This window comes from Macaca nemestrina, chromosome 5 (assembly GCF_043159975.1).
Source record: "Macaca nemestrina isolate mMacNem1 chromosome 5, mMacNem.hap1, whole genome shotgun sequence".
In the NCBI taxonomy this organism is placed as follows: Eukaryota; Metazoa; Chordata; class Mammalia; order Primates; family Cercopithecidae; genus Macaca; species Macaca nemestrina.
The window spans coordinates 37486939-37505790 of record NC_092129.1 but is presented as its reverse complement, the minus strand read 5'-3'; the positions used below and the strand labels follow the sequence as shown (position 1 = coordinate 37505790).

Below are 18852 nucleotides of genomic sequence, written 5' to 3'. Positions count from 1 at the left end.
ATACATGTCCAATGGCTGCATACTAATGACTAAAAAATTAATAGATTTGTCTGTAATTTCTAGAGGGATAGATCCAAAAGGTGTTTGAATTCCCACCAATTAACTTCAGCAATGTAAATAGATGCTAAACATATATCTTTAATAGGCCCAATAAATACTACTATCAATTAATAGAACCCAATCAAAACAGCAGTAAGTTAAATAAGCAAAACATTACACTGAGAACAAAAGTGCTAAATTACTGATATGCTAATGGTCAGTGCTCATTTTCCAGTGGATTAATTTTTTTCATTTATTCATTCAACTAATGCTTGCATTTTCAATATGCAAAGCACTTTGCTAGGTACAGCACTAAGATAAAACATTACAATAATTTCTTCTTTCCATGAGCATTGTGCACACTTGCAAGATTAATGCACTCTTATTTAAAAAACTATGCCATGGTTTAAAGACTGTATTGATTTCAGTTGTATTGGTTACAGAAGGTAACCAGCCTGCTCTCTTCATCACAGATGAATGCCAACTTTTCTCCCAAAAGTTCCTCTACCATTGCAGAGTTGGTATACAAGTTGGTTCTCATATGTTGCGATATCTCAGGTTTATTTTTTTTTTCCTTCTGTTTATTTTGGGTTGCTTTGGCCATCTAAGTGTCCTCTCATTTATCTTCCACAGATGTCTTCCTCTTTAGAGCTATTTCTTGATATGGGTGAACCAGTGGTGGTCCATTTGTTAATCCTATTTTACAAATAAATATCATGCAATAATCACAGCACTTGCTAAATGAATGTAACAATGAAAGAGATTTTGGGTCTGGAGGGTGTACATGCCAAGGAAATAGAAAAAGTGAGTTATTATCATGACCTTTCTATGAACCTTTGATTGACTGGAACTGAATTTTCCAGAAAGGGCATCATCAGTGTATAAACTTCCCCAAAATGTATCCTAATTCATCTTTCCATCTTTACCATCAGCATAGATCAGCATGGATTTGGACCATTTGAAATCCAGCCTGCTTTATTCTCTACCTGCAGATGTCTAGTTTCATTCTCTCCTGGGAATTTTGCATTAGAACCTCAGTCTCCTCTGATTTGTCTCTGCAGTTTGTTTTATAGAATTTGTACAAAGGCACATTCTCTTTTATCTTCTTTAGCTTTCCCAAATTGTTCCTTTAGAATATCCCGTATTTTTATATCAATCTATGTCCAAACAGGAAATGAATGGCATATTTAAACCGGATAATTGAACAAATTTTAATAAAAGAATTGTTTACAAAAAGAGTAAGCAGGATTTGAAGAAACAGCAGGATGGCACAGGATTCCAGGACTAGCAACAGCAAAAAAGCTATTCCTACCCTTGGAGAGTATAGGGGCTGCCCTACAGCCCTACAAGACTAAGTTGAACCGGCAAGAAGTCTGGAGACTAAATACCCTGGCCTCACCCACTTCCCACCCCGATAGTGCCTCTAACTGGTAGAACACAAGAGATGCTCATGAGTGCAGTTCATTCCGGTCACACTCCCCACAAAGTTGGAGAATGGATTTAGAGAAGCAAGGAAAAAAAAGATACCTCTGAGATGATGTTGAGGTTTGTTTTTTGTTTTGGTTTTGTTCTCGTTTTGTTTTTTTGAGACAGAGTCTCACTCTGTCTCCCAGGTTACAATGCAGTGGTGCTATCACAGCTCACTGCAGCCTCGACCTTAATCAACTGCTCAAGTTGCTTCCACCTCAGCTTCCTGAGTAGCTGGGACTACAAGTCCACATCACCATGTCCAGCTAAGTTTTGTATTTTTTGTAGAGACAGGGTTTCACCAGTTCTCCAACTCTTCAGCTCAAGAGATCTGCTGGCCTCACTCTCCCAAAGCGCTGGGATTACAGGAATGAACCGCTGCATCTGAGCTGATGTTGAGTTTTTGTTTGTTTGTTTGTTTTTGGTTTTTGGTTTTTGGTTTTTTTTTTTTTTTTTTTGAGACAGAGTCTTGTCTGTCACCCAGGCTGGAGTGCAGTGGTGCGATCTCGGTTCACTGCAAGCTCTGCCTCCCGGGTTCACACCATTCTACTGCCTCAGCCTCCTAAGTAGCTAGGACTACAAGCGCCCACCACCACACCCTGCTAATTTTTTGTATTTTTAGTAGAGACAGGGTTTCACTGTGTTAGCCAGGATGGTCTCGATCTCTGACCTCATGATCCGCCCGCCTCGGCCTCCCTCTTGATTCTTAATCCCTGTTTTTGTGGGGGGAAATGTACCTTTCCACCATTTAACATGAAGCTTGAGGGGTAGCTGCTATCTTTTTATAGATGTGGCCACCTTCCTGGTCACAGAGATCTATCTAAGAGGTGAAGAAGTGACCCAAGCTCAACCAGACATACTGCTCCACTCCTCCAATTCATCTCTTAACACAAGAGGGCTCATCCAAGTCCTTCTCTAGAGTTTATGAACATAGGAGCAGAGAGACTAGCACTGAGTTACTTTCTGGTCATGAGTGTGACAAGCTGAGTCTGAGAGTTCCTGGTGGCCATAATTTCAGTCATCATGGAGGAGTCCAATGTGCGGGAGTGAGGCCTTATTTATTCTTTTGTCTTCACCCTGCTTCCCCCCACAAAAGGAAGCCTACGCATGTGTATTTCCCTTTGCCTGGAAGAATCCTCTCTGGGCCTATTTAATTTCTCCTCCTCTTTCATGTTTCAATTAAAGACTTACTTCTTCAGGAAGCCCTTCCTTAACTCTCTATCTATAAAAATGAAAATTATGTTTTAACTGAGGAAGACATATAACACACAAGTAAGTAATTTAAATACAGAGTGTCAAATGGTGATGAATGGTACAGAGACAACTTAAGAAAGTAGAGGCCGGGCGCGGTGTCTCACGCCTGTAATCCCAACACTTTGGGAGGCCAAGACGGGTGGAACACCCGAAGCTAGGAGTTGGAGACCAGTCCGGCCAACATGGTGAAACCCTGTCTCTACTAAAAATACAAAAATTAGCCGGCCATTGTGGCACATGCCATCCATGCTCCTCAGAATGCTAAGGCAGGAGAATCACTTGAACCCAGGAGGTGGAGGTTGCAGTGAGCCGTGATCGCGAAACTGCGCTCCAGCCTGGGCAACAGAGCAAGACTCTGTCTCAAAAAAAAAATAAAATAAAATAAAGAAAAGAAAAAAAGTGGAGGAGAAAGAAAGGAGCCTTAAGACTAGTCTTTCAGGGATCATTTCTACAGTTCGTTATTAGAACAGAAAGGAGTCAGTACAAAGAGGGGCTGCTATTTTCAATAGGACAGGATGATCAAGAGAATGCCTTCATAAAGTGTCATCTGAGCAGAAATCGGAGGGGGATGGAGTGAGGCATGCAGAAACACCGGGGAAGATCATTCTGTGCAAAGGAGACAGCAAGTCCTGAGGTTCTGAGGCAGGAGTATGGTTGGTACTATCAAAGAATACCAAGGAGGCCAGTGTTGCTAAGTAAAGTGAGGGAGGGAGGAAGGTGGGGGAAAAGATTATAGAGGCAGCAGACAGTCGGATTATATAGGGCCTGGTAGGCCACTCTAAGGACTGCCTTTTACTCGGCGTGAGATGGAGAGCTACTAGAGGATTTGAACAGAGGAGTAAAATGATAAATTTAGGTTTTCAAAAGATTCCTGTGGCTGCTGTTTGGGAGAACAGACTGTCAGGGTCAAAGGTGAAAAGGGGTTAGAAAACTATTGCAGTTACCCAAGGGAGAGAGATGATAGTGATTTCGACCAGAATGGAAGCAGTAACGGTGGTAAGAAATCATCACATGTTGACTGAATGTTGAAGCAAAACCAAAGAGATTTGCTGACAGAGATGACTATGGAGCATAAGAGAAAGAAAGGATGTAAGAATGACTCCAAATTTTTTGGCCTGAGCAATTAAGAAGGTAGAGTTGGTCGGGCGTGGTGGCTCACACCTGTAACCTCAGCACTTTGGGAGGCCGAGGCAGGTGGATCACCTGAGGTCAGGAGTTAGAGACCAGCCTGGCCAACATGGCAAAACCCCGTCTCTACTAAAAATACAAAAAAAATTAACTGAGCATGATGGTGTGTACCTGTAATCCCAGCTACTCAGGAGGCTAAGGCAAGAGAATCTCTTGAACCCGGGAGGCGGAGGTTGCAGTGAGCTGAGATGACGCCACTGCACTCCAGCCTGAGCGACAGAGCAGGACTCTGTCTCAAAAAAAAAAAAAAAAGAAAGAAAGAAAAAGAAAGAAAGAAAAGAAAGAGAAGATAGAGTTGTCCTTAGTGTAATAAGGAAGAATTAAGAATAGAGTAAGTTTTTTGAGGAAAGGTCAGAAGTTTGATTAGAGAAGCCTGTTAGACATGCAAGTAGAAATGTCAAGTGGGCAGTTAAGTCCATGCACCTGGAGATCAGGGGAGAGGTCTGGAATGGAGATGTAAATTGGGAAGCCTTCCACATACACAAGGATAAAATCACCAAGAGAGTGAGTGTGGATAGAAAAAAGAGCAGATCCAGGAAGGAAACCTGAGTTTGCAATATTTAGGACAGAGACAAGGGGGAGGAATTGGTAATGTGACTGAGGAGAAGCAAATGAAGCAGGAATAAAACAGAAGGGTAGAGGATTCTAGAAGGCAAGTAAAGAAAGTCTTTCACAGAGGAAGGAGTGATCAACTGCCAAATGCCGCCGAGATGTCAAGAAAGTTAAAAGGCTGAGAATGAACCATTAAATTTAGGAACCTGGAAATAACCAGTGACACTGAGAAGCCAAGTTTCAGAGAAATGTTGACAGCAAATACCTTATTGAAGTGAGTTCAAGATCAACTGGAAGAGGAGCTAACAACGGGGAGAACAGACAACTCTTGTGAGGGGTTTTGCTATAAATAGGAATCAAGAAATGGGGACCACAGCTTAAGCGAATATAGGATCACATGCTTTGTTTATTTACTCTGTCACCCTCCTTTCATCTCAAATCTCCACCACCTCCTCCTCCCTCATCCTCTTTCTGTAATGAACTTACTTCCTTATTCCACTGAGAGAAAATAAAAACCATCAGAAAATAACATTCCCAAGTTGCTACCTCCATATCTAACCTCCTACCTACATCCTTATACACTGAGAGGAAACAAGTTGGTTTGGTTGTATGATTTTCTGCAGTAATGCTCAGCTGTGCGGTGCAGGAATGGATGAGGAGAAGTGTGGTATGAACCAGGATAGGGGTTTTATTAGGTAAGGATGATGAAGGGTGCTAGAGACAAAGACAAAATAATTTTAAAATTAAAACTGCAATTCTATTCTCTATTACTCCCGCAAGCATAACAAAAGCCCTACTATCAAATCCAGCATCCTACCAGTCCAGTAGGATGGCTCAATCTTGGCAGAGATCCCAAGATGGCAGTTACTGATATTAGCCTTAAAGTATAGAGATACACTCAAAATATGCAGCTTCCTTTGATTATTCATTCTACAACTTTCCTCTATACTTATTCAAATCTTTCCCTTTTCAGCACATATCATCTCTTAGAGTAATGTGTTGTCTATTCTGTATGTAAAGGAGCTTTTTGTTTTATTTAATTATTCGATGGATTAACCTAAATGGTAATGGGAGACTGTTTTTTCATTCTGTACTATTCATCATCTCTGTCACGGTATTCAATTATCTTGTTTCCAGAATGAAGAGCCCCATTTTAGCTTAATCATATTTGGCAGTGCAAATAGTATTTGGCATCCCCAACACAGAAAATATGATCATAGATCATTTTAATGTCCTCATTTTAAGTACTTTTGAACAAAATATCTTATTAGCCATTGAGAAAAGCACATAAGAAGTGTGTTCCCTACCTTCAAGAAACTCTTAACCAAAGATGCAATCTATAGGCTAATTTGGGCTGTACAAACGAGGGGCTGGAAGAGGTAAGAAAGGGCAGGCAGAGAAGAACGAAGAGCAAGGAACAAGATTATCTGACCTCGCTGCTCAAAGACCTGAATTGTAACTGAAAGAAAACACAAAGGATTCAATATCAAAGAACTTCCAAGGCTGAAGGCCTAGACTTTGGAAATATTTAAATGAAATATTTAAACTCGTTTTGTTTCTTAGGCGACAAAAAAAAAATTCTACATAAATAAAAAATAAAACATTGTGTTAAACACTCAGTAAATAGTGTGCAAAAATGAGTGTTCTGTTTGGGCAATTCTGTTCAGAGCAGCAACTGCTCGAAGTGGCTAAAACCAATGCGCTTGACAAGCATGCTATCTCCAGGGGCACAAAGCCACAGCTGAGAGCTGAAGCCAAGAGCAAGGGTCTGAACAGACATAAACACCCATTGGACTGAACAGTTTTCTTTTTTTTTTTTTTTGAGATGGAGTCTCGCTGTGTCGCCCAGGCTGGGGTGCAGTGGCGCGATCTCGGCTCACTGCAAGCTCTGCCTCCTGGGTTCACGCCATTCTCCTGCCTCAGCCTCCGAGTAGCTGGGACTACAGGCGCCCGCCACTACGCCCGGCTAGTTTTTTGTATTTTTAGTAGAGACGGGGTTTCACCGTGTTAGCCAGGGATGGTCTCGATCTCCTGACCTCGTGATCCGCCCGCCTCGGCCTCCCAAAGTGCTGGGATTACAGGCTTGAGCCACCGCGCCCGGCCGGACTGAACAGTTTTCTATAATCTTTCTAAATAATCTTTAGACAGGCTTCTGTAGACCCCTTAGGACTGGGACCCTAATAAAGTCCATGGCCTATGAAAACTATTTATAAAACTTTTCAGAGAAGGTTATACAAATATATTGTCCCAAGCACTGTGTAACTAAAGTTTTAACCTATTCCATAGGGAATATTCGAGTTTTAACAGATCTTAAAACTATCTTTATATAGGGTAGAGTTTTGCAAAGAAAAAGTCATCAAATTTTATTCTTTAAAAATATTATATACATTGAAATTTGCTCTGATAATTCTGTATCATAATAACAACCACCATTATTTATGTTTGAGACATTGGACAAAAGTACTTTATACATATCATCTCATCCTCACAAAAACATTATAGGACAGGTATTATTATACCTATTTTAGAGAAAAAACATGAGGTTTATATAAGTGAAATGACTTCTCTGTTGTCTCACAATCAGTAACTGGCAAAGCAGGATTCACATTCAAGCTCCCCTGACTATAAAGCCAGTGTACGTTGACCAACCACAAAATGAGAGAGAGAGAGAGAGAGAAAGAGAGAGAGACAGATACGGCTACAGACACAGACATCTTAAAAGCCCTTGCATTCACCTCTCTGAGCTACCACTTTTCAAAGGCCTTAGTATGGACACCATAAGAATCTGCAATCTGATGCTCAGTGGTTGGCCCTCCAAATAGACCAAGACTCTGTCAAATATCACATTTTAAAGCCATTAGCATGTCAAAAAGGATAAAAATTAGTATCAGTGTCTTTGTTCACAATTACTTAATGAGAAAACAGAACATACTGAAAAAGAAACGTGAAAAGTGTTTCAAGACCAGTTATGCCCTCCCCACTATTTATGAAGCCCAGGATAAACCTCTTGACTGCATTATGATTAAATATCTATGGTTTTCATTTATTCAAACTCACACTCAAGTCATTATTTCTGATATAGAAGCCCTGCCAGTTGACATAAGCTGCCAAGTGGTAGACTAAATTTCAGGTTCACGTTTGGATCTCTGGTGAACCCATAAAAGCTATATTTATGTATGTGATAGACTTGGATTTTAATGGAGAAATGGTTAACATATTAATAAAATGTTCTGCTTAGTAAATACAAGCTAAACTTATACCAACATGGAAAGGTTGCTTTCTCAAAAGAGAAAAAAAAGCAATCATAGCCTAAAGCAGATTATGTGCAGATATGAGGAAATTAAAGCTCAGACGTTAGTTAAAATGAGCAACAAAAATCCATATTTTAAAAATAGGGTTTGGCAAAATATCTCCTAAACAAGGCTCCTAAGAATATAGACTTCAAAATGAAGATAAAGGCTGGAATTCAAGTCTCCATTCTTTGAATGGAGACAATTTTTGAATCTTTTCTTTGAATCTTTGAACAATTCTTTGAATCTTTTCTTCCTTAACCAGGGTAAAGGTCAAACATCAGCATCAAGGAAACTTCTATTTAGGCCTTCATTTTCTCTTCTTTTACTTAAAGTTAATAAAATTTTTGATTTTCCAAGTATTCTTCCAATAGCTGGTTAGATTTCCTGAAGGAAGCTAAGAAAAACCGTTACAAATTTTTCACAAACAAAACATAAGTAAATTTATTTACAGATATATAAAAAAATTCAACAAAATATACCCAGTGTGTATATTACAGATCTGTGCTCCTTAGAAGCTGCGTCCTCAAGAAGAGGTATCAAATTAGACGTGAAAAAGGAGCTGAGGCCTGGAGGCCCATGGATTTACCACTCTAATATTTTATCTCCTGCATTAACAGTTGTAAGAGATACTAACAGTTTGGATCAGGTATGTATTTTTTTGACCTGAGACCCAAGTTCCACATTATTATTAATGTATGCTTAGAAATTCGAGAAGAAATAAAGAAGATGAGTGTCTAGTGTTCTTAGAAAATTACTACTCCATAAAAAATAGAGATTAAAAATCCTGCAGCTGTAGAGCCAAGCTCTTTGCTATGTATACACAGCTTTCTAAATCCCATAAAAATCTCAACATCTGACCCATTTCACTTTTACAAGGGAAGGGGTTGTTATACTGGAAAATATGCGTTAAAATGTGCAGCATTCAGAGGCATTAAACAGTTTTATTTCACATTTGTTTCCTATGTATCCTACATAGGAAACATACATTCCTCTGTTCTATGTACATTGTAGCACCTGCTGCTAAATCTCTACTCTCCGTCAGCTCCCAGCCTTCTCTTTTCAGAAGGGATTAATTTGAGTGTCTTTTTGAATGGCTGAAGTAATGCTGCCATCTCCTGTTTACTGCACAGAATGTAATGAAATTACCCTCAAAAGGACTGAAAGGTAAAATTGGATAAAACTACAAACCAGAGACTGTTGGTTCTTTTGTAAACTTTCTCTAGCCATAGATTAAAAACCAATCTTATTCAAATTGACAGTGTCATAATAATGTTTTAAATTTGATATGTCTTTAAATAAAAGTTATTCTAAAGAAATGTTGGTCTTTATCTAAACATTAAATTGGTACTTCACCTCATTTTTCAGAATATTGCTCTCCTCATGTTACCTACATTTCAGTCGTTCATTTTTAAAATGTAAACATAAAAAAATTTAAACTTTAAAAATAATAACCGCATATATTAAGTTTTAATACTAGCTAAAATGTTCTCAGGAAATGGATTTATCACCAACAATCTCAAATTTAGAATACTCACAGAGAGTATGAGGAAGGCAAAAGTTAACCAAAACAATAGAAATCACTGTCTTATTTTGAAATTTTACCAAAGCAGATACAAATAATACACTAACTAAAAAAAATAAACTTTAAAAAAACATTTTTACCTCCAACTCTTAGAATCTGAAAATATATCCACTAGGAAAGTCCATGTCTTCAAAATACATAGATTTTATTTTGCTCTTATTCTTGCTATAAATCTATTGGGCATTAATGTGATCATATTCCCCAGGTTTTTGTGAATGGGAGTAGTATTCTAGTTGAGGATGAGAATCTGTGTCTTGGGCTGACTTGTTAAAGAGATCCTTAAGAGATATTCTCTTTTCCAATTACAAACATCAGCATTCTGCTGACAGGGTCTCAGAAGAAGTGTACTTAACCCAGTATTATATTTAAAAGCCCAATTCCCTTTACAATCAACTATAGGTAGCAACACTCCTCATTTAAAGTTATTATAACCTCTTCTAAAAATTAATTCTCATTTGTTTATTTCATGGCAAGGCAAAGCAGCTAGCTGTAATCTTTTATAAAATATACCCTCATCATACACTTCCAGATTGGTTTTCTTCAAATCACTATTTTCTGGACAAATAGCTCCCCTTCCCTTCCCTTTTCTTTAAAGGTGTCTCCTTGGCCCTATTAATTCACCTGTGTTGCTCCCCTACTGAAGGCTTGATAAGACTGAGTGTTGTAAATCCCTCTTTCTGGAGAATTCACCATGCTGAACCACTGTTGTTGGTCTGGATAATATGGAGTAAGTAGAGATCAGGAAAATATTGCACAGTTTTTGCACAGCAAAACTCAAAGTGCAGAGCATTGCAAATGAATGACTTATGGAAGACTATGTTTGTACATTTGAAAGTTAGCTTTGTATAAACGGTTTTTTTTTCCAAATCTCTACATGCCTCTTGTGGAAGCTACCTACCAATTTATAAAATATATTTCTTCAGGGCCAGGCGTGGTGGCTCAAACCTGTAATCCCAGCACTTTGGGAGGCTGAGGCAGGTGGATCACAAGGTCAGGAGATCAAGACCATCCTGGCTAACATGGTGAAACCCCATCTCTACTAAAATACAAAAAACTGGCTGGGCATGGTGGTGCGCACCTGTAGTCCCAGCTACTTGGGAAGCTGAGGCAGGCGAGTCTCTTGAACCCGGAAGGCGGAAGTTGCAGTGAGCCAAGATCATGCCACTGCACTCCAGCCTGATGACAGAGCAAGACTCTGTCTAATAATAATAATAATAATCCTTCTACATATATTAAATACAAACTATTCTAATATTCAACAAAATGGCAAATCCTATAATCAGTCAGTTTACACAATGTTCAAAGGTTTCTTGGGTCATGTCCTGGAACTTGGGGTTCTATCTTCTCATTTGGAAAATGAAGGAATCAAACTAGACCATTTCTCAAGTCTCTTCCATCTTAAAAACTCAGACTTGGCCAGGCACAGTGGCTCACGCCTGTAATCCCAACACTTTGGGAGACTGAGGCAGGTGGATCACCTGAGGTCAGGAGTTCAAAACCAGCCTGATCAACATGGTGAAACCCCGTCTTTATTAAAAATACAAAAAATAAAATAAAATAAAATAACTGGGCATAGTGGCGCAGGCCTGCAGTCCCAGCTGCTTGGGAGGCTGAGGCAGAATTGTTTGAACTCAGGAGACAGAGGTTGCAGTGAGCCCAGATTGCGACACTGAAATTCAACCTGGGTGACAGAGTGAAACTCCGTCTCAAGAAGAAAACAAAAACCAAAAAAACCTCAGACTCCAATTCCAGTAGAATCTGCAGTGGAAAAATATTGTTACATCAGGCCTAAATTCTCTAGAGGCAAGAGAAAGCATCTTCTCCAGAAACACAGGAAAGAAAGTAGGAAGGTCATATTTTGGTCTGGCCGTATAATTACTTCTAGAAAATATCAAAACCAATCATTATAATAGAGGCAAGGTGGCTGCTGACACTCAGAAAAATAACTTTTACCATAATTGTCATTAATATTTATTTACCTTCGGTGACAGTATTAAAGAAGATCACTTATGTCATTAGGAAGAATACTTTAATAGTTTGGGTTGTTTGCTTTAATTCCCTAAATTTTGCATCATTTAACAATAAGCTAACTTTGGGAAATGATCATCAAAAATATATAAATATACCTTTTTGTTTTATACTAAATGGTTAATCTTAAATAGACCCTTGTATTATGTAAGAGTCCCTCCACCATGGTAGACCCTCTTCAAAAGACTAAAATAAAAAATGAAGTAATTTGGGAATCACCTAATATAACAAGATGTTATTATAAAATAAATCCCCAATATTTATTTGCGCAATTATTTAACTCTCATTATCAAGTCATTGAAATAGAAATCAAAGAATCTATAGATTTCTGGAATCACAGAACAAGGTTAAAAGGAGTTGGTTTACATGATCATCCACTCAACTCTACAGAGTTTTATTATTATTTACATATTATTTATATGTTGGGGCCAGGCGCAGTGGATCACACCTGTAATTTCAGCACTTTGAGAGGCCAATGTGGGTGCGTCACCTGAGGTCAGGAGTTTGAGACCAGCCTGGCTAACATGATGAAACTCCATCTCTACTAAAAATACAAAAATTAGCTGGGCATGGTGGCTTGTGCCTGTAATCCCAGCTACTCAGAAGGCTGAGGCAGGAGAATCGCTTGAACCTGGGAGGCAGAGGCTGCAGTGGGCTGAGATCACGCCATTGCATTCCAGCCTAGGTGACAGAGCAAGACTCTATCTCAAAAGAAAAAAAACAAATAAATAAAATAATACACATATATTATTTTTTGGTTGTCTTCCAATTCAGATAAGGCAATATAAATATTATTAAATATATTGTTTTTCTTAAATAGAAGTTTGCATATCTCATCCAAACTAGCTGTTAATTTTCAAATTTGAATATCTTAGTAGGAATAAAGTGCACAGGTAGAGGAACATTTTATTTGCTGCCTTAAAGACTTTCAGCACAAGTAAAAATCCGTGAACTGACAATTATAAGTTATTTTCACTTCAATAAAATGCTATTTCAATTGAGACTTTCTGTTATCTCCAGAGAAAACAACTACTGAGTTCTATCCAATGCAATGAAAGCAGAATCAGTCAGATAATATTCAGTTTATTTACATTTATTTTCTTTTTTTTTCCTGTTTGTTTGTTTGTTTGTTTTGTTTTGTTTTTCGAGACAGAATCTCATTCTGTCACCAGGCTGGAGTGCAGTGGTGCAGTCTCGGCTCACTGCAACCTCTGCCTCCCGAGTTCAAGTGATTCTCCTGACTCAGCCTCCCAAGTAGCTGAGACTACAGGCGCCTGCCACCAGACCCAGCTAATTTTTATATTTTTAGTAAAGACAGGGTTTCACCATGTTGGCCAAGATGGTCTCAATCTCTTGACCTCGTGATTCACCCACCTCGGCCTCCCAAAGTGCTGGGATTACAGGCGTGAACCATTGTGCCCGGCCTATTTACATTTATTTTCAACTAACAATTGCATCAAGCTGAATTTCCAAAATAAAAAGTGAATGCTGGCATTTCGTTTTCATTTTTTAACTTGAGAAAATCACCAGCATGGGGCAAAAAAAAATGGGAATCCTCTGTACTAATTTATAGTGACCTGAACATTTTTCTCTCCCTCTGTCTCCCTCTCTCTCCATCCCTCCCTCACTTTCTCTGTCTCCTTTTCCCATTGCCTCCTCTCCACCACCACCAAGAAATACTGCTTTTTTTTTTTTTTCTTTCTTTCTTTTTGTGGAGATGGAGTCTCATTCTGTCTCCCAGGCTGCAGTGCAACCTCTGCCTCTCAGGTTCAAGTGATCCTCCTGCCTCAGCCTCCTGAGTAACTGGGATTACAGGCATGCGTCCCGTGCCTGGCTAATTTTTGTATTTTTAGTAGAGACAGGGTTTAATCATGCTGGCCAGGCTGGTCTTGAACTCCTAACCTCAGGTGATCTGCCCGCCGCCTCAGCCTCCCAAAGTGCTGGGATTACAGGCATGAGCCACTGCACCCAGCCTAATACTTCTGCTTTTAAAGTATTAACTCTATTTGCTGCAAATAAACTTTGAACACGGACTTTAAAATTGTCTCGTACTGGGATGTATTGGATTCATTGGCCAGGCAGGTTTCTGGATCATAAAAGGTCGTGTTGTTGCCCATTGCTACGACAGGAGAAACACCTTAGCAGTTTCACTGCAATATAGAAGTTTATTTGAAGACCAGTTCACTTCTTATCTGTTTTATTTTTACTGCAACCCAACACAATAGTGTCAAACCAAAGTGACTGTTAAACTTCATCTGTCCTGTATTCTATGCTGAGCACTTCTAGAAGGCAGCAGTGCAACCCAAAATACTTTGAATGAGACTCACTTCACAAGACAACACAACAACAAAGGTAATATGACAACTCCGCCTTTTATGCCCTGATATGTTACTAAAAATATCTAACAGATTTATTGCGTGTCATTTCCTCTTCACATACAACTCTGAATTCTGCTTTTGCACTTTAGCATCGTCCACATTATGTTATCATTTTCATTATTTTGGAGTAAACTTTTCTAGAGTCTTCACATGATAGAAATTTGGAATATAATATTTTGAAATGGATAATTTTATTTCAAAATGCAGCTTGTGAGGAAATGTAGAAAAGGTTTTAATTTATTCTTAAATTATATGTGCATTTCCTCCTGAAAGAGTGGCATAACTGCATCACATTATGACCCTCGTGGGGCTAAGTACCTCCTGCAAGACACAACATGTACCCATTTAGCAAAACATCTGCTGACTCCTAGAATCCATCAAGTTTATCCAGCATCAAATCTATAAGAGAAGGTGGGCTTTTTAATTTGTAGCATTTTGTATGCTAATATTTTATTTTCCCCTTATGCATCTCATATTTATTTATTTTTTTATGTGCATTTTGCTTCTTTTCACCTGGGGGCAGCACTGTGAAATATCACAGACCTTTGACTCAGTATTTCTCTAACGAGCCAACGAGGTACAAACAGGATTTTTATATCCATTTGTAAATTTTAGTTGGGGGTAGTTGAGAGAAGGAAAAATAAAAAGACAAATACTACATTTGTATAAGGTTTAATTCACATCACTCGTATAATTCTGTGCTGTTGGCATATGTCTCAATAAATAAGCTTCAAAAAGAAATTATTGCAATGTAAAAATAGTTTCCCTGAATTCACATGCTTTTTACTGTTCCCAGGTCTCACAGTGGCTTTTAAACTTATTTTTTCAGCTTCTTAGAGCCATGTACTCCATATTGTGATAGGATATGTTTCTATGCCCTGCTCCCTAGAGTGGAGCTGGAGAGAAAGGAAGTTGAGACAGCTTGGCTCCACACTCGACTCAAAGCAGCCCAACCTGAGAGACTTACTTTTGTTGCCAGAGGAAAAGGAACCTTAAAAAATAGAGGGTGAATAAAGGCTGAGGAGTTTAAGCCTGAAAAGAAAGCCCACAAACAGACAAGTGAAACATCTGAGTGCCTGCCATACCACTCACTGTCCTAGGCACGGGAGATAAAGGCTCAGAACATAGTTAATGCTCCCATGGAACTACGGTGTGGAGAATTTAATCTCCAAAGCATACCCCTTGCCTTGATCATCTCCAAATTATGCCCATTTTCCAGAATAGGCTTTCTCTGGAAACTTGTTCTTCAGGTAGTTCTAGGCATATTCTCAATATGGCGGAGAAAACATTGAAAATCAACGGTTTAAATTTTTATAATTTCTGATTTTTATTTCATACATATATATTGCAATTGAGCAATATTAGTAACCTTGGAAGAAAGATAAAAAACAGCCAGTGTCCACTGGTGGTTACAGAATTCTAATTGATATCATTTATAAAACTTCATTAAACTACTTAAAATTACAACTAATTGAAATAATGTTATGTGAGTTAGAAAATGCCAATGTCCTTTAGTATTTAAAAAGTTTAAATGTAAATGGTCTAAGAGCAAGGCTAATTTGGTATTATTATTGTTATTGGAAGCTTTTATTAAACTGAATCCAAATGATGGGTAACAATTTGTAAAAAGCAAATAAATGCAACCAGAAATAGTAAACTAAGCTCAACAATATCCTATAATCTCTATTCCTACAAATAGAATTCTCAAAATCTTCAGAGAATGGGATAAGAATCTTTTCCTAGGGTGAACTTGCTATAGTCCCTGCTTCTTACCTTGTCTTCCTGTTTCTCACTGACCTGTCCCTCAGCTGGCATCAGTTTCTTACTGCCCTCTGTTGGCTAGGCACGAATTCATTCATTTTAAGCAGTTTTGTTTTTACAACTGAAAGTATAGACAAGTATAAATTCACTTGATTCACAAAACACAAATTTTTAAAAAGATTATTATACTAAAGCCGGGTGTGGTGGCTCACGCCTGTAATCCCAGCACTTTGGGAGGCAGAGGTGGGCGGATCACGAGGTCAGGCGATCGAGACCATCCTGGATAACACGGGGAAACCCCGTCTCTACTAAAAAAACAAAAAAATACAAAAAAATTAGCCGGGCGTGGTGGCAGGCGCCTGTAGTCCCAGATACTCCAGAGGCTGAGGCAGGAGAATGGTGTGAACCCGGGAGGCGGAGCTTGCAGTGAGCCGAGGTGGTGCCACTGCACTCCAGCCTGGGCGACAGAGCAAGACTCAAAATCTCAAAATCTCAAAAAAAAAAAAAGAAAAAAAAAAGATTATTATATTAATGGCACTCAAATTAACCCCAAGAATGTACTGTACCATTATTTCATTTCTTTAATTTAAAATGTTTTCTTGGCACTTGACCTTCTTTCTCAGAGCCCACTTGGGCTTTCATTTAAAAAATAAAAATAAATAAAAATAAATATTTTACTTCAAAAGCAATACATGTTGATTAGGCGAAAAAGAAAACAAGCAAATGGAAAACCTTCCTAGAAACATTAACACCTTGATGTATATCCTTCCAACCTGTCTTCTCTGCCAGCATGTACCTTCCTTCATATTCTTTTGTCTTTATTTTTTTATTTTTTTGAGACTGAGTCTCGCTCTGTTGCCCCAGGCTGGAGTGCAGTGATGCGATCTTGGTTCCCTGCAACCTCTCCCTCCCGGGTTCAAGAGATTCTCCCACCTCAGCCTCCGGAGTAGCTGGGATTACAGGCTCCTGCCACCATGCCTGGCTAATTTTTGTATTTTTGGTAGAGACAGGGTGTCACCATGTTGGCCAGGCTGGTCTCAAACTCCTGACCTCAGGTGATCTGCGCCCACCTTGGCCTCCCAAAGTGTTAGGATTGCAGGCGTGAGCCACCGCACTCGGCCCCTTTATATTCTATATTCTTTTAGTATTTCCTTTTTTTTTTTTTTAAGAAAATGCTATCCTATTGTACGTTCAACTACTTTTCAAAAAATGTATATTAACAAATGCCCTTCCATACTGTCCATTTTGGTGGCATCCTAATATCCCACTATGTAAACATACATTTTATTCAATTCTCCTCCATCATCAACACAAAGTATTGTAGCTCTGTGATGAATATACTTATAGCTATGCCTATTCTTTTATTTGAAATTGGCCTAATAAATGTTTTCTAAACTAAAGCATTCTGAATTGATGCTTTACAATTTTTTCTCTCCCTGGCTGGGCACAGTGGCTCACACCTGTAATCCCAGCACTTTGGGAGGCCGAGGCAGGCAGATCACGAGGTCAGGAGTTTGAGACCAGCCTGGCCAATATGGTGAAACCCCCGTCTCTACTAAAAATGCAAAAATTAGCCGGGCAGAGTGGCACGCGCCTCTGGTCCCAGTTACTCGGGAAGCTGAAGCAGAAGAATCACTTGAACCCGGGAGGCAGAGGCTATAGTGAGCTAAGATTGTGCCACGGCACTCCAACCTGGGCAACAGAGCAAGACTCCATCTTAAAAAAACAAAAAACAAAATAAACAAAAACAAATTTTTTTTCTCTCCCGTTATCATCAAAAAGTGAAAGGCAAATAGAACCTCACTGATTGGTAGGGCCTCAGGAGGATCACCAGGGTCTCTATCTTCACAATCTTTGTCGTTCAGTTTGCTTAATTCATATTTAAAAAAACAAACTCGAGTCGAGGACGCGATGGCTTCAAGGTTACTTCGCGGAGCTGGAGCGCTGGCCGCGCAGGCCCTGAGGGCTCGCGGCCCCAGTGGCGTGGCTGCGGTGCGCTCCATGGCATCTGGAGGTGGTATTCCCACCGATGACGAGCAGGCGACTGGGTTGGAGAGGGAGGTCATGCTGGCTGCAAGGAAGGGACTGGACCCATACAATATACTGCCCCCAAAGGGAGCTTCAGGCACCAAGGAAGACCCTAATTTAGTTCCCTCCATCACCAACAAGAGAATAGTGGGCTGCATCTGTGAAGAGGACAACACCAGCGTCGTCTGGTTTTGGCTGCATGAAGGCGAAGCCCAGCGATGCCCCCGCTGTGGAGCCCATTACAAGCTGGTGCCCCACCGGCTGGCACACTGAGCGCCTGTACTAAGTTACTCAAAATGTGCTGTAAAGTTTTTTCTTTCCAGTAAAGACTAGCTGTTGCATTGGCTCCTTCTCCAAAAAAAAAAAAAAAAAAAAACAAACTCAAACGAGATAGAAAAACACAACAGAAAGACACTTCTGTCTCTTCTCTGGGACATTTCCTTCCAAAAACTAAGGTACTGTGGAAGCCAAATTAACAGTGTGGTGATGAAAACCGTCAATGAACATTTAGCGGGGGGGGGTGGGGGGGGGGTGGAAAAAGAAGAAAGGAAGAAGAAAGAGGACGGGGTGGAAAAGGGGATCAAAAATACTCTGTAGGAATATTTCACAAAGTAGGGAAGAGCTTAGAAAACTGCCCATCAACATAGAGGAAGAATCCTTAGAAGATTCATCCTCCACCCTGATTTGTAAGCCTTATCAAGCAAAAGCCAGATTTGAATACGATTTATCAACAGACTAAGATTACGATCTGTAAACTCTGGGATGAAACATCTCACTTATGATAAAGCAATTTGAATTGAGATGTACTGTTATATTTGAAGTGTCAAACCATGTTTTCAAAAAAGAACTCATGATTTATTTTTGCCTGGGATCGGCTTGGTCCCAATCCTTCTAAACATTCTGCTGTGTCAGTACTTCTATATCCCAAGCCACCAGCAGTGAGTCAGACTGGTGCCCTGAGTGAGTCTTGTGGCCTCTCCCCAGATCACCTCCTTAACCACGCCATCTCTTTTACTCTTGCTGGGACTTACTGCTGAAGTTGTTCTAGCACGTGGATTGACCTTTTTGAACATGCCTGGCTGGGAAGACAACGCTGTACCCTTCTCTGCCATCGGCCTGTCCCATCCTTGTCCTGGAGTGGTGATGGCTGTGACCTTATTCCCTGACTAGTCTCTTCCTTCTCAGTGGCTCTCAGGAGTACTTGTGCTTAACATAGTCCTTGAGCACAACTCTTTAAATAACGAACTCATTTAAAAAAAGAAATCCAACTTTGGGAGGCCGA

At 39.6% G+C, this 18852-nt stretch overlaps 1 protein-coding gene across 1 annotated transcript; it reads left to right on the top strand.

The window, feature by feature from the left end:
• The first annotated feature begins 17444 nt into the window (after positions 1 to 17444).
• Positions 17445 to 17911, top strand: LOC139363131 (cytochrome c oxidase subunit 5B, mitochondrial). Its single transcript, XM_071096067.1, has one exon. It carries the CDS (start codon positions 17454 to 17456, stop codon positions 17841 to 17843), a length of 390 nt encoding a protein of 129 aa, XP_070952168.1. The 5' UTR covers positions 17445 to 17453; the 3' UTR covers positions 17844 to 17911.
• Positions 17912 to 18852: the final 941 nt, after the last annotated feature.